This window comes from Micropterus salmoides, unplaced genomic scaffold (genome assembly GCF_014851395.1).
Source record: "Micropterus salmoides isolate LMB-PRFRI ecotype aquatic unplaced genomic scaffold, ASM1485139v1 Ms_hic_scaffold_5, whole genome shotgun sequence".
NCBI classification, from domain to species: Eukaryota; Metazoa; Chordata; class Actinopteri; order Centrarchiformes; family Centrarchidae; genus Micropterus; species Micropterus salmoides.
The window spans coordinates 25,906,273-25,919,747 of NW_024044237.1; the positions used below are offsets into that span (position 1 = coordinate 25,906,273).

At 39.0% G+C, this 13,475-nt stretch overlaps 1 protein-coding gene across 2 annotated transcripts; it reads right to left on the reverse strand.

The window, feature by feature from the left end:
• Window positions 1-2,086: 2,086 nt before the first annotated feature.
• On the reverse strand, window positions 2,087-13,201 carry slc30a9 (solute carrier family 30 member 9). Of its 2 annotated transcripts, none has more exons than XM_038700344.1 (18): window positions 13,057-13,201; window positions 12,468-12,617; window positions 12,111-12,308; window positions 11,953-12,000; window positions 11,673-11,772; window positions 11,293-11,385; window positions 11,073-11,155; window positions 9,867-9,925; window positions 9,262-9,329; window positions 8,325-8,483; window positions 7,440-7,575; window positions 7,316-7,355; window positions 7,158-7,229; window positions 6,321-6,428; window positions 5,311-5,476; window positions 4,735-4,864; window positions 3,887-4,000; window positions 2,087-3,699 (listed from the first exon to the last, which is right to left on the reverse strand). In XM_038700344.1, the coding sequence occupies exons 2-18, from the start codon at window positions 12,574-12,576 to the stop codon at window positions 3,655-3,657; spliced, it is 1,728 nt and encodes a 575-aa protein (XP_038556272.1). In that variant the 5' UTR covers window positions 12,577-12,617; window positions 13,057-13,201; the 3' UTR covers window positions 2,087-3,654. The 2 variants fall into 2 exon arrangements, with proteins under 2 accessions (XP_038556272.1, XP_038556273.1); XM_038700345.1 differs by having other exon boundaries at window positions 12,468-12,613; window positions 13,057-13,190.
• Window positions 13,202-13,475: the final 274 nt, after the last annotated feature.

Genomic DNA, 13,475 nt, shown 5'->3' on the forward strand with positions numbered 1-13,475 from the left:
TATGATGTGAAATATTTATTTTTTTTGTATTTTCTGCGATTTTAAAAACCAAACGATTATTTTTGGGGGGGTGAGGATCTTCAGATTAACCAACACTGACAATCATAGTTCTTTGTAGCTCTAGTCTACATATATATACACATATATATGTATAAATATATTCTCCAAACAATGACCAGAAGCAGCCCCAGTTTGTGCCTCTCATGATTGCAAGTCCAGAAATGGGTTAAATATATTTTTTAATCTTCCAGCAAACTTAATATTTGATCATCAGAAGAGTTAAACGATTCCGGTTGTATACCTTCATAACAGTGTTTTTCAAAGACAGCTATTTATTTTCCGTGAAAATGGGATGCTTAGCTTTGATTCCAATGTAATGGCATGAAATGCAAAAACGTGTTAATCCAGAAGCAGCACGATGCAACATTACTAATTGGTTCAATAATGCATTGGCTGCAAAGGGATTTAGGTTTGCTTTGAATAATTCAACCCAAGGAGAATTTCATGTGTCCAGCTTTTCTTAAATCGTGAAAAAAAGACAATGCATTTTAGTTTTAGACTACATCAGCGTGAAAATTAAAAGACAAGTCACTCTATTGCCAACAATGTATGCGATATGCACGTGCAATCCTCGCCGTTTTGTGTTTTTAACGGATGATGTCATTCGTTGGCTACCATCCAGGGGGTCAGAGAATAGCAGCGCCCGAGCAGCTCAGCTCTCTATGCTGTCATAGCCCTGTACAATGCTGCTTGAACATGATTAGACAAGGCAGCACTGTAAAGAGGCTAAAAGCGTAGAGCAGGGTGGTGGTGATGAGGATGGTGATGATGATCATCCGCCATGAAGACTTTCCCTGCCGTCACACGCCACCTGGATTGTTCGAGATGCTCTTGAACCTGTGATTGAAACAGCAACAATATCGATTATTTAGGTGAGGGAAAAACAGGAAACACACATAGACTCTTTCCAAATTGTTGATGAGGTTTGGTTTTCTCCATGGGCGGAGTTGGGGGTGATTAACGCACAAAATCTGGTTTCTTTAATTCAAATCCGCACCGAAGAGTAATGGGGATTGGGATTTTGTAACCACAGGCTTGTGGTGATGGAGGGGAGGTTGCTTGAAAATCTAAGACCCCAACTGTGTAGGTTTACTGCGCCCCCATCTGTGGGCTGCTGGAGACGAAAATTTGAAGAAAAAAAACAAGATGTATGAAATATTACCACAAAAAAGCAATTTTTTTTAAACATTCGCTTACAAAATAAATAAATTAATAACACTGACAGTAACGAATGTGATGTGCAGAAGGCTGATTGAAGATGTGTTTGGTGATCACCAGACGTGACAGGCGCGTCTCGGCGCATGTTTCTTTCATGATAATGAGGCAAATCAGCCCGAGGATCTGGTTATTTTCTTAATCAACGTGCACAAACGACCGATTCTTTCTCCGAGGAGGGGAGACATGAAAGGAAACACGATGGGCAGCGGCACTGGCACAACTGATTTGGGAATGGTATGACGAGACATGACACTGATATGCGCGCAACACCCAAAATGTTAAAACATTCAATGGTCAAAAACCTGCAATGTAGTTTCTCCGCATTGTCTCCGCTCTCCGGGCTCGGCGAAAAATTATTTCAGTCGAGTAGTCTAGCGTGGTCCAGCCGCGATGCTGTGCGTAATGTTTTGAATGGTCGGTCAATGCGCAGACTGGTTGGAAATGACTGTTTTTATTGACGTCAGCGTACAGGCTAGTGCCCCCCCTCTCTCATCCCTACAACTGCACCATCTAATGGACTTGGGTTTACATTCCAGTCAACCATCTGAGCTTCTAACAGAAAACAGGCCTCCAGGACGTGAATGGTGAACAAGTACCCGTTTACCGTTCCAGGTGCGTTTATATACGCAAAGGTCTTCAGTGCATCCAATGCAAGAGTCATTCATCGGGGAGAGAATCCGTGTAGGACGCTTGGAGCTCATACATGACCCCCGACATGTTGATATGTTGATGAGGCCAGGCCAGTAATGTCCGTGATGTTAGTCACATACTATACATAAAACTACAAATGAAACCCAACTACATGACAGAAAAGGAAAGAAAAATAATTTAATAAATTATTTCAAATTTATTCCAACTCCTTAAGCAATGGTAACATAGTCATAACCAAATATTACACTATTAACACCTTCAAAAAATGTATATATCTACCCTCCCAACAAAGAGGAAATGACTCCAGTCCACCTCCTGAAGCAGAATAAGTTGTTTAAGCAGGCAGGTGTGTCCCGTACTGCAGCTCTGACAGTAATTGTAGAATGAAAAGTAAATGTTGTCTGTTTTACACAGATTACTCAAACACTGAACAGGAGATAAACCACTTGATAATTTGGTACACATACTGCACAGGGTGACATCCTCAATGATTAAAACAATGGCATGTTTATGTTGACAGCTGTTTGTGGAGCTCAACACTTCATTAAACCTGTTTGATTCGGGGCTGGTCGATTTGTTAGGTACATTTCTTCTTTACAGACCACTTATTTACACTGTGAGAGGGGCAAAGACACGTGCATGCCTTCAGTTCTTCATAGTACAATCAGTCATCTGCCGATCAGCTGCCAACCTCACAAGACAACCTGGAGAACATCAAAATCTGGAATTTGGAGCTGGCATACAACGAGAGAACGGCAAAGAGGCCGATGCCTCTACCTATAATGTCATTTCTTTGCTTGAAGGATGCTCATTCTTTCCATTTGACCTTGTGTAAAAATTAACATGTTGAATAAATGGTTTAATTAATGTATTTGTTAGTTGCTTTTAACTTCATAATATCATAGGGATATGATGAATTCATGTGGTAATGCCCTGCTGTCTTTTTGCATAGGGTAATGCTCACTGATTGCTGCAGTATTTCACATCAGTTCACCCTTCAAATCTATCATACAAATGAAATGAAAAGTCTTAACACCTTTTAATTTTCATATTTCTCCTGTAATAGGAAAAAAATCTATTCATTGCTAATTCTGACTTCATTACAAGACCTGCAGCAGCACTTATCTTCAGTTCCTCAGTTTTTACATAAAGAAAAAATAATCTATTATTGTCTAGCTATTAAATATTCCTTGTTTGAATATGTAGCCCCTCAGGTTTCCTTTGCACTAATCAAGGAAACACCATCACTGTGGTTCAAGCATAACAGTAAAAGTACAAGTCTAGTAAATGACACTGGTCCTGTTGCTGATTTTGTTTATGACCCAAAACACATTCATGGAGGAATGTGAGTTCAAGTAAACAATCATAAGACTAAACTGCCATATCTACAACAGAGTTTTAAATTTCTCTTAAAATTCAAGGAGTAATGACAGTATTTAGCCTTTAACCAGAAACACCCACACACTTGAATGTTTGAGAGGATCTGTGGCAGGCTGAGTTCATGGAACTAAAGTTCAAGCAACACAAAGAAAGCACGATCACTGCCCAAACTCTGTCCTTGTATGTATGGTCTAGGGACTATTCTACAGTAAGACTTGTGCAGAGACGGAGGTTTGTTTTGAGGTGGTCAGGGTGGGACGCAGATTGCGGATGCAGGCGTGGCCCTCCTTTCGCCTTTTCCTCTTGTGACAGCATGAGGTTCCCTCAGCAGAGACCCGTTGGGTATTACAGTATCTCCAAGTCCACATGACGAACCTCTGGGTTACGTTGCTACGGAGGAACCAAAAGGGGGTCAAATCAAATCTGACTTGTAATACTTATAAAATGCCTTTGCCATGCAGATAAATTCCAGTGAATAAATATAAGAAAACTATCCCGAAATGGCAAAAATAGGAGTTTCTAGTTATATTGTAGCATCGGCCAGACAACATTTTGGACAAGTTTAATATTTCATTACCTTGAGTTCTTTCTCCAAGCGGTCCACCTCAGCTCCCAGGGTATCAATGATGTTCTCCCCGTGTTTCAGCATAAAGTTCTCCAGCTCCTCAGGGGTTTTCACCTGCTGAATTTCCTGCAGACAGAGAGAATAAAAACACACACACACACACTTTACATTAATATGGATGCAGGCTGAATTTGGCAAAAGCCAGAACACACTAGAAGTTAAAAATAATTATGTTAAATAAAGTTATGTTCATGTTTGTCCAGATTCTCATAGGGAAAAATTCACAAAAAAAACCTCTGCATACTTAAGACAGTTGTTGTAAATAACAGCGCAGAATGCATACATGCTTGGTAAACAAAACAAAAAACTGCTGAGTGTATGATTCATTTTGAAAAATTATTATACTGTATATTATAAATAAAACCATAAATGTTATAATTAATAATAATAATAATAATAATAAATAGTAAAACACATTAAAATAAAATACATTTCAACCTAAAACCATGCTTCTTCCAATTATGTTTCCTTGTGTACTATGCAGCAGGAATCACGATGTACATCAACACATATAGTCGGGAAAATGACAACATTTTGTTCACTCTTTGAAACTCATGGCTGTGATGACAAATGGAAAAAAATGGTATTATGCTCTAATGACTAAAAGAATCTTTGTTTTAAATGGATCTGTGATTTGTTTCCTGTATCTGTCCTTGGCAATGGGGTTGTCAGCAACAAGCACAGGCAGAATGATTCATAATGCAGTTCAAACGCTTACAAAAGAAATGTATATTGCCCACCATACATCACAGTAATAAAAAGTAGAGAATGGTCAAACTTAAAAGTAGCAAAAGACTTACATTGAGGATTTGGTCAATGTCTTGTTTTTCCAGATAAGACCGTGTCACCACTCGGCCATCGAAGTCAACTTCAGCCTTGAAGCGCACTTTACTCAGTCCCAAATCGGTGGCCTTCACGTCGTGGATGGCCCTGTTCATAATAAAAATAAAGCATAGCAGGAAATCTAGGTAGGTAGAAAAATTATCATACTTTAACATCGTTACTGGATTTCTGTTACCACACATTGTGTTTATAATATAATGTGAAAACCTTCTTAAGAATGAAATGTACAATGAAACTGGTTACAAGATGTTTGTTACTTGCATTTGCATGTTCATGTTGTGCCCGATGCACTAAACTGAAACACTTTGCATTGCTCTGTGTATAGATGACAGTTGCATGTAAAGAACAGATGGTCTATTTTAAGCCTTTTTGTTGTCCATCAACATTAACAGACCTATAAACTGGCTCACGTGGTGCTGTGTGGAGTCTGGATCTGGATTCACATGAAGGATTCCAGACCTGATATCAAGACCTGGTTTGTGTTTTACCGCCGTGCGTGTACAACAAGAGCGTGTCTCTGTTCATTTACTGACCTCACGGCGGGGTCGTTCTCCAGGAACTCTGTAAGCTTCTGTACACGTTCAGCCTGTATGGAGCGTCCCAACAGGGCCTCTGTGTTGGTGTAGATGAGGAAGGCTGAGACGGCGCCCAGCAATGTGCCCACGCCAATAGAACCCAGACTGTCAAAGTGTGGATTACCTTGAACAACAGAGGCAGCGAGGAAAAGGAAGTGAAGGAAAGAGAATCAGTAAAACTTTAGAAATCTGTGTCATTGCCAGCAGTGGAATGTAACTAAATATATTGACTCTGATTACTGTCCTTAAGTTTGAGTATTTCCATTTTCTGTTACTGCATACTTCTACTCCCCTACATTTTGAAGGCAAATAGTTACTTTACTAAAATAATCTTGACAGCTTTAGTTACTAGCTAATTCGCAAAGTCAGATTATTAATACAAAATATAATCAACTAATTAATTATAATGTATTTTAAGGGATTAAGCTACCTGACAGTAAATAAAAAGTTACAATTAACCCCAGCTTTAAATTCAAGTGATGTACATATTAATTCATCAATAATTATAATCAATATAAAAACTAAATAAAACCAGTAATATAATGTAAATTATTCTTAAATGAGTCATTCTGCAGAATCAGTACTTTTACTATTTTAATTCCAATCATGTTGCACTTTTATTTAAGTGAAATTCAGAATGCAGGACCTTTACTTGCAAGGGTATTGCCACAATATTGTACTGTATATTTACTTATGTAAAAGATCTGAGTACCTCCACCACTGGTCATTGCAAACATTGAAATTATAGACCAAAGTACAAAAACACAAGAAAGATTATCCAGAGGGTCATTTAGCATATCAATAGAAGAGTAATAAATCATAGTACACATAGAGAAGATAATCTAAAAGGAAGAAATAAAATTTTAACTCATTAATTGCAAGACTTAAGACAATAGGATAGATTGATCCTTTCCCTGCAGGTGTTGGATGGGAGCTTGTGAACAGTGTCTCCATGTCTCTTTGTTTACCTGTGAGTGAGGTGAGCCCCATGCAGCCAGAAGCCATGATGACTCCTAATACAGCAGCAGCATCCTCCAGCAGCACTACGTTAGTACTGGGGTCTCGACTCTGCATTACTGCACACATGTAGCAAGGCAAGACCAAGCGATACACATCCACATTAATCGTATCTGAGATTCATCACACATACAATTTACATTTGTCGTCAGATATGTGTCGTTGGAAGCCTGATGGCTATCTGATTTCCTACTCTCCTTCACAATACACAAATCAACTGAATGATGAATATGAACGACACACACAATAGGGGACAACTAGTGATTGTTTTTATTGTTGATTAAACGGTTGATTATTTTCTCTATCAAACGAGTAGTTGTTTGGTCCATAACATGTCAGAAAATTGTCCCCAAGTTCACGTTCTCAAATGTCTTGTTTTTCCAACAACCCAAAGATATTCAGTTAATTGTCATAGAGGAGTAGAGAAACCAGAAAATATGAATATTTATTTAATATTTACTTTTTTTTATTAAACAATTACTCAAAACCATTAAATGATTATCAAAAAAGTTGCAGATTAATTTAATAGTTGACAACTAATCGATTCCTCATTGCAGCTCTAGTGTACAATGACAGAACACCTGCTTTCTTTTTACTCCAGATGTAAGAGTCATCTATATCAAACAGATGGTAGAAGTATTTGCCTAAAAAATAAACCTTCAGCCATTTCTGGGTATATTGTCAGAAGTGCAGTATTTTCTAAGAGTAGAGAGATCATACAGTACATGTTGATTGTAGACACTTGTATCACAAAACTAAACATTGTTTAGTAAGTAAGTTGTACATACCATATTCATAAAAAGATACTCCATTCTGGCGGGCACTCTTCTTTATCTCATTGATGGCTACTAGTAACGTGGCTGAGAAAGAAAAATGTTTCAGTACAAAATACACAGGCTATATCAAAATGTCATCAAAGACCAAGAACATAATTTTTATAACCTACCTCCTTCAGACACCAGAGAACCCGCCAAAATACAGTAAGCCTGTAACACAGAAACGTGACATATTGGATCCCTTTTATCCTTATATATCCAGTATCACAGTCAAGACTCAAGACAGACACTCACCCATAACAAAGATTCCATGGGTTCTGGGTGCAGCAATCCCATGATGCCATGGTACCAGGAGAGGCCGGCACCCATCATAAAAATGCCCACCCCACTGATGAGGGAGGCAATGTAGCGCATGTTAGAGAAGCCGTACCTGAAAAAGACATACGGTCTCTATTACAGCTGACCGATTCTTGCCCAATAACCACACACACATCTACCGTCTGCTCATACAGTATGCGGTTTGCAAAAGGGGTAACTTCTACAAAGTCTAAATCTGTAAGTTGTAAAAAAGCCATTATGGAGCTATTTTACAGGATCAAATAGTCTAAATGTTTATGTCCTTTAACAGAATAATTTAGCTATTACATATCTATATGTCTGCAAAAGGGTGGTCTGGTAATTGAACTATAGTGATGTTTAATACTTGAACTAAATGCGCTGCTCTGTAAGATGATGACTGCAGGATCTGTGTCTATTACACACGTCTTCTCTTTGGTGTCATTATAGCCCTTTTTACAGGGAGATCCCACAATACTGCTGCACAGATGACCCATCATCACACCTGCTTTGCACTATTTTTTGTTTTGTTTTTAATACTGAACCAAACAACGTTCCAGAAGCAATAGACGGCACCTAGTGCGACGTAAAACATACAAGTCGGCCATTGCTTTTCAAATGATAATAATGGTGGTTAAGTGCTGAAGTGCTTTTGCCGTGTACATTTATGCCACTCTGCAAATGCAAGCAAAGCTGCTGTGCATTGTTTTGAACATGATATGAACAATGGCGGATTCGTACAAACAAGTGTTTGTGTGATTGATTTGATGCTAACTGTGGCTAGAAAAAGACAGTTTGTTTCATCTTCTTTCTTGAACAGTATACTAAGGTGTGGTTGCTTACGGGTGCCCAGCATCAGGGTTGCGGACAGATTGGCTGATTCCCAGGGCGAGCAGAGCCTGGTTGCAGGTGTCGGCCAGAGAGTGGATGGCCTCGGAGAACATGCTAGCTGATCCAGTGTAGACCCAAGCCAGGAGCTTAAAGAAGAAATTCAGCCCATTGCTGAGGACAAAGAAAATAAGTAGATGAAGCCACTTGTAGGGCAATGAAAAAGTGTGTCATCTAAAACACAACTTAGTGGTTCTGAAAGAGGTCTTGTACATATTTAGCAGGTAGATTGTCGTGGACATGAAAACATAATTAGCTCAATAACAATGTGGCTGTTAAGTGTAGACAAATGTAGTAGTAAAAAACTTGGCTGGAGGGTAAAGTTAAACTGAATAATAATTCATGAAATACGACTACTCCCATTTTCCATTACATCTGTTTTCTGTTAATTGCAAATGATTTCAGCTTTTCTGTTTAGATCCTCCAGAATTTACACAGAGACTGGATCGCTTCTGAACTGAGCACTTAACTAACTGAGTCCTGTGAGCCCTTGTCGAACTGAAGGAAATGTTTGGCTGTTCATGTGACTGCACATGTCCTCGCTAACACAATCACCCTAATCCAATAGGCCAAAGCACCTCGTGCAAGATGAGGTACCATGCAGTTCCTAATCAAAATTTTCACAACTTTAAATCTTAACTAGGGAGTATCATAACTCTACAGTGCAGGCTAATTGTTTAGAATACCAGATTTTTGTTCAGTTTCCCAAATGTTACACTCTGATGCTTATCCGGCATACTGGTTTGTAGTAACCCCGAGGACTCCTCTCTAATCCAATGCCCCCCACTGTGTGTGCTACAGCTTAGTAAAGTCACAGACTACAGAAAAACTTTACAGCAAAACCAAACAGTGTTCAGAAACAAGAGAGAACAGTGAGAGTATGAAAACTTACATGCAAATAGCAACCATGACCACCTTCCCAGGGCCTTGTAGAAATGTTGTCCTCTGGCCTGATCGAGGCTTTGTAAAACAAAAGTGAAATTTTGAGACACAGTATACATAATATGATTATTCCGCCATGTGCGCTATTCAGCATTTAAAAAAGAAAGAAGGTTGTCATGTCATTGCAGTGGAGTGGACATTATCTTCATGGCACAATAAATTTGCAACTAGCCTTCAACATGATATACACATGGTTTGGAATTTTATGCCCTGTTGTGACAAACTTAGACTGTTAACATTATCTCCTGAAGCATACTGTGGGGATATAAAACAAGCCAGTAATGTATAGAATATACCATGACATGCCAGAGAAGTGCACAACAGTACAGAAGTCATTGAAATCATCTCCACACCCTACAGTAAAGAGGGTGGACTGCATGAATGACAACAGATAATGACATTGTCATATAGATGCAGTGACCTCTGTAACAAAGGTCATGAACATACACCACTGGTTGTTATTAGGGAAAATTGGGCATGGTGACAGGAATATCCACATTACTGCCTTTTTTTCATAAAATCAAACAAAATGACAGACCCAAAAAAAGTGCTCACCTTAGTGTTTCCCCAAAAGTCTTTGTATTCCTTCAACAACTGTTGATTCCGAAAAATATCTGTAGGGAAGCAAATAAGAAACACAAACAAATGATGTCAACAATTCACAAACAAAATCATTAGTAACAATTGTGAAACAATCAGTAAAGTTAAAAGTTAAAAAAAGGAATATCTGCTACTGTCAAAGCGTGTAACTTGAGCTTGGATCTAACATTAAAAGAAATAGTTCAACATTTCATCTCAGCAACAGAGTTAGATGAGAAGATCGATACCACTTTCATTTTTGTCTGTTAAATATGAAGCTATGGTGAGCTGCCAGTTATCTTAGCTTAGCCTAACGACTAGAGACAAGGGGAAACAGCTTGCCTGGCTCTGTCCGAAACTAACAAAATCTGCCTGCCAGCACCTCTTAACCTCACTAATTAACATGTTATATCTAATTTGTTAGACAGAAGTGTGAAAAGGCAGTTTTGTGTCAGACTATCTCTTGGCCTCGCCCAGTCACTTCCTGGAGTCACTGCTGGATACCTGGCAACTGTTTAGAGCAAAGTAAGAATCTAGCACATAACCCCTTGAAAAGGGTTTTATATTTGGGTTTTGTATGCGAACTAGGGCTGCATCTAACGATTATTTTCATTGTCAATTAATCTGTTGATTATTTTCTCTCATTAGCTGTCATCAGTGTTTCCCAAAGCTCAAGATGACGTCCTGAAATGTCTTGTTTTGTCCACAACTGAAAGATATTCAGTTTACTGTCAGAGGAGTAAAGAAACCAGAACATATTCACATTAAAGAAGCTGGAATCAAATCATTTTTCTTAAAGAAATGACACAAACCGATTATCCAAATAGTACGACATTAACTTGATTGTCGACAACTAATCGATTATTCGATGAATTGTTGCAGCTCCAATAGGAACAAGATATAATGTGTTAATTTGTGAACTTTAGATATGTTGGTATATGTATTTTGTTAATGTTTTACAGTCAGGGGAGCTGTTTCCCCCTCTTTCTAATCTTTGTGCCAAGCTAAGCTAACTAGCTGCTGGCTGAAGCTGCATAATTAAAGTATGAAAAAAGTGGTATTCATCTTGTAGACCAGAAAGTGAAACTCAAAATGTTGAACCTTTGCTTTAAGACAGAATCTTAAGTATTATTACATGTTCACAAAGATGCACATCCATCCAGGGAAAAACCATACACCTACTCTCTTGGTACTCTCTCTCCACCTCTTTTCTGAGATTTATCTCTCGGACTAGAGCTTCATGGCTTCCCCATACGTCTATTGCTCTAACAGCCACAAAGAGAAAGAGATGAATCAACAAAAGTTAGAGAACATTTCAAAAGTAAATTGATTTGGGGAGTAATTTGTTGGAAGACATAAAACATTGTAATAAATATTTAAAACAAAAGAGTGGAGAACTAACTTGGCCTCCACGTCTGAGCGCAAAAAGACAGTGAAAGCCTCTGTGTCGTCGTGGGGGCTGCGTCTTCTGATCTTTCGAAGTTGTTCCAGATCACTGAGAAAACATAAGGGAAGGCAGTAAGAAAAAGATTTAAGAAGACCTGTGTTAAACGATGTTAAGCAGTCCTATCAGCTAATCACTACAGCACAGTTACTTATTAACTCAAAGTAATTTGTGTTGTGGTCTGTTAGCATCTCCGCTAGTACTTCTGAACACTGTTACACTTAACAGACAGTTAGGCATTCAATGACAATTCAGATTTGCAATGATGACAGTTTAGTGTTGCTAACTGTATTACATAAATTAACCATAATTGAATTAGTTTGGTGAACAGAAGTTACCTTGGTTTGAGGCAGAACTCATTCATGGCTCTAACTGCAGTGATAAAGTTGTTCTGAGTGTACTTGGGTCCGTATTCCCGTTTCTTCAGGACCGCCCGAACTGCATATGACAACAGAAGGAAATTATGATGCAAGGTTTTCAGCTGTATTCACTTGTCCTCATTCTTATGAAAGCCACCAAATCACCCCCACATTCTGCAGATACTAAAAGTACATGGTAAATCAAGAGTCTTATTAAAAATGTGTTATATGTAAAGCATGCACAAATGCTGTTCATTACCTTTAACTTGAATTGTCTCAGCTTTAGTCAGCCCCTGAGGTGTTGAACCTATAAAAGCAAATAATAAAATTTAATCAGAGAAGTAAACAAAAGTGAAATTCTTCTTTTCATAAACATCTCAAACTTCTGCAGTATACAGAAACGTCAACATTTCTCACTTGAGGAAGCTGCGGTGGCTTTCGCAGCAGCAGCCAAGACCTTTTCAGCTGATGGAGCATCACCTGATGCTGATTTTGGAGGACCATCTTTACTGTTGCCAGAGGTAGAATAGTACTGCACCTTGCCCAGCCCCAGAGAGGCAACACGACAGTCTGGAAGGCTGCACCACAAGCTATGTATGCCTCCACTCTGCCAACCTGTGCAACAGAATGAGTGGCAATAGCTGGTTTCTTCAGTTGTACTGCACATTAAACCAACACTACCGTTCAATAGAAACCAGAGTAGTAAGAGCCATTCTGTGTAAAAGATGTTGCTGTAGCTAACGCCTAGTAGCACTTCCCTAAGAGACTCCTCACCGTAGCGCAGCTGAGGGACCCTCGAGGACCGTTGTGACAGAGGCGCCCTGTGCTGCAAGGAGACCCTGCAGAAGACGTGCCATGGTCTGTGGGCCAGGCTGGGGAACATCCTCGCTGTAGCGGGGCTCGGTACTGAAGAGCAGGAACTAGCTATGCGGATTCACAGATGGCCAAGTTACTGTTAACGTTACGTTTCAGCTGTCCGCATGTCAATGCAACCCAATTCAGACAGATTAACGCCAAGACACCGACTTTCAAGATCTGACAGTTTCATCAAGCGGTTGCATGGCTAACTTTAAACACAAACTCAAATAGTTAACAACGCTTATATTTGTGGTCTAAGTGAAATGGCTGTCTTTGACAATCAGTTAACCAGTCAAATAAATGCCTTTTCTGGTCGACTAACATTGACGCTGTAACTTACAGTAGTAACGTTAAGACACAAACTTGGCTAACCTAGCTAGCTAGCATCGTTAGCTAACATCGTTATCCGCCGTCAGTAACAAGTGCTGTGTAACACTTCGATTTACTCAAAAACAACTGCAACTTCCTAGTGAGTACAGATGAGGTTATTCAGAAAAACTATTACCTTTCTATGGTGATGTTTGCTCTACATAGTCTGTATCCATTTTGTGAATATTTGACCAAAGTGATGGTAACACCGCTATGGACGTACTGTAAGTGCGAGTGCTACAAACACACACGTGACCTGTGACACACAAGTGATGTTGACGTCTTCTCGTGAGAGCGTTATCAGTTTCAGTCAGGTTTCAGTGTTATGGCAACTTGTATCGCGATATTATGTTCTAGTAATTACAAACAAGGTCATTTTATGGGTTAGGGTTAGACTTCCTGTCCGTGTCTTCTTTATGCTACTGTTTGTGTCAAATTATATCATGTACCATTAAGAAGAAATTATATACTAGAGGCTTTATAGTTTGATTAACAAAATAAAGAATTTTTTTTTTTTGTTAAACTACCATGTGGTGGAAAATTATAATTAATACC

Bases quoted from the DNA above. Each gene is read 5' to 3' on its own strand.
- slc30a9 (XM_038700344.1), bottom strand. From the start codon at position 12,576: ATGTTCCCCAGCCTGGCCCACAGACCATGGCACGTCTTCTGCAGGGTC. The intron at 9,330-9,866 runs GTGAGCACTTTT...TGTTTTACAAAG, and splicing joins ACTTTTGGGGAAACACTAAG to CCTCGATCAGGCCAGAGGAC. The intron at 7,356-7,439 runs GTGAGTGTCTGT...TCTGTGTTACAG, and splicing joins CCATGGAATCTTTGTTATGG to GCTTACTGTATTTTGGCGGG.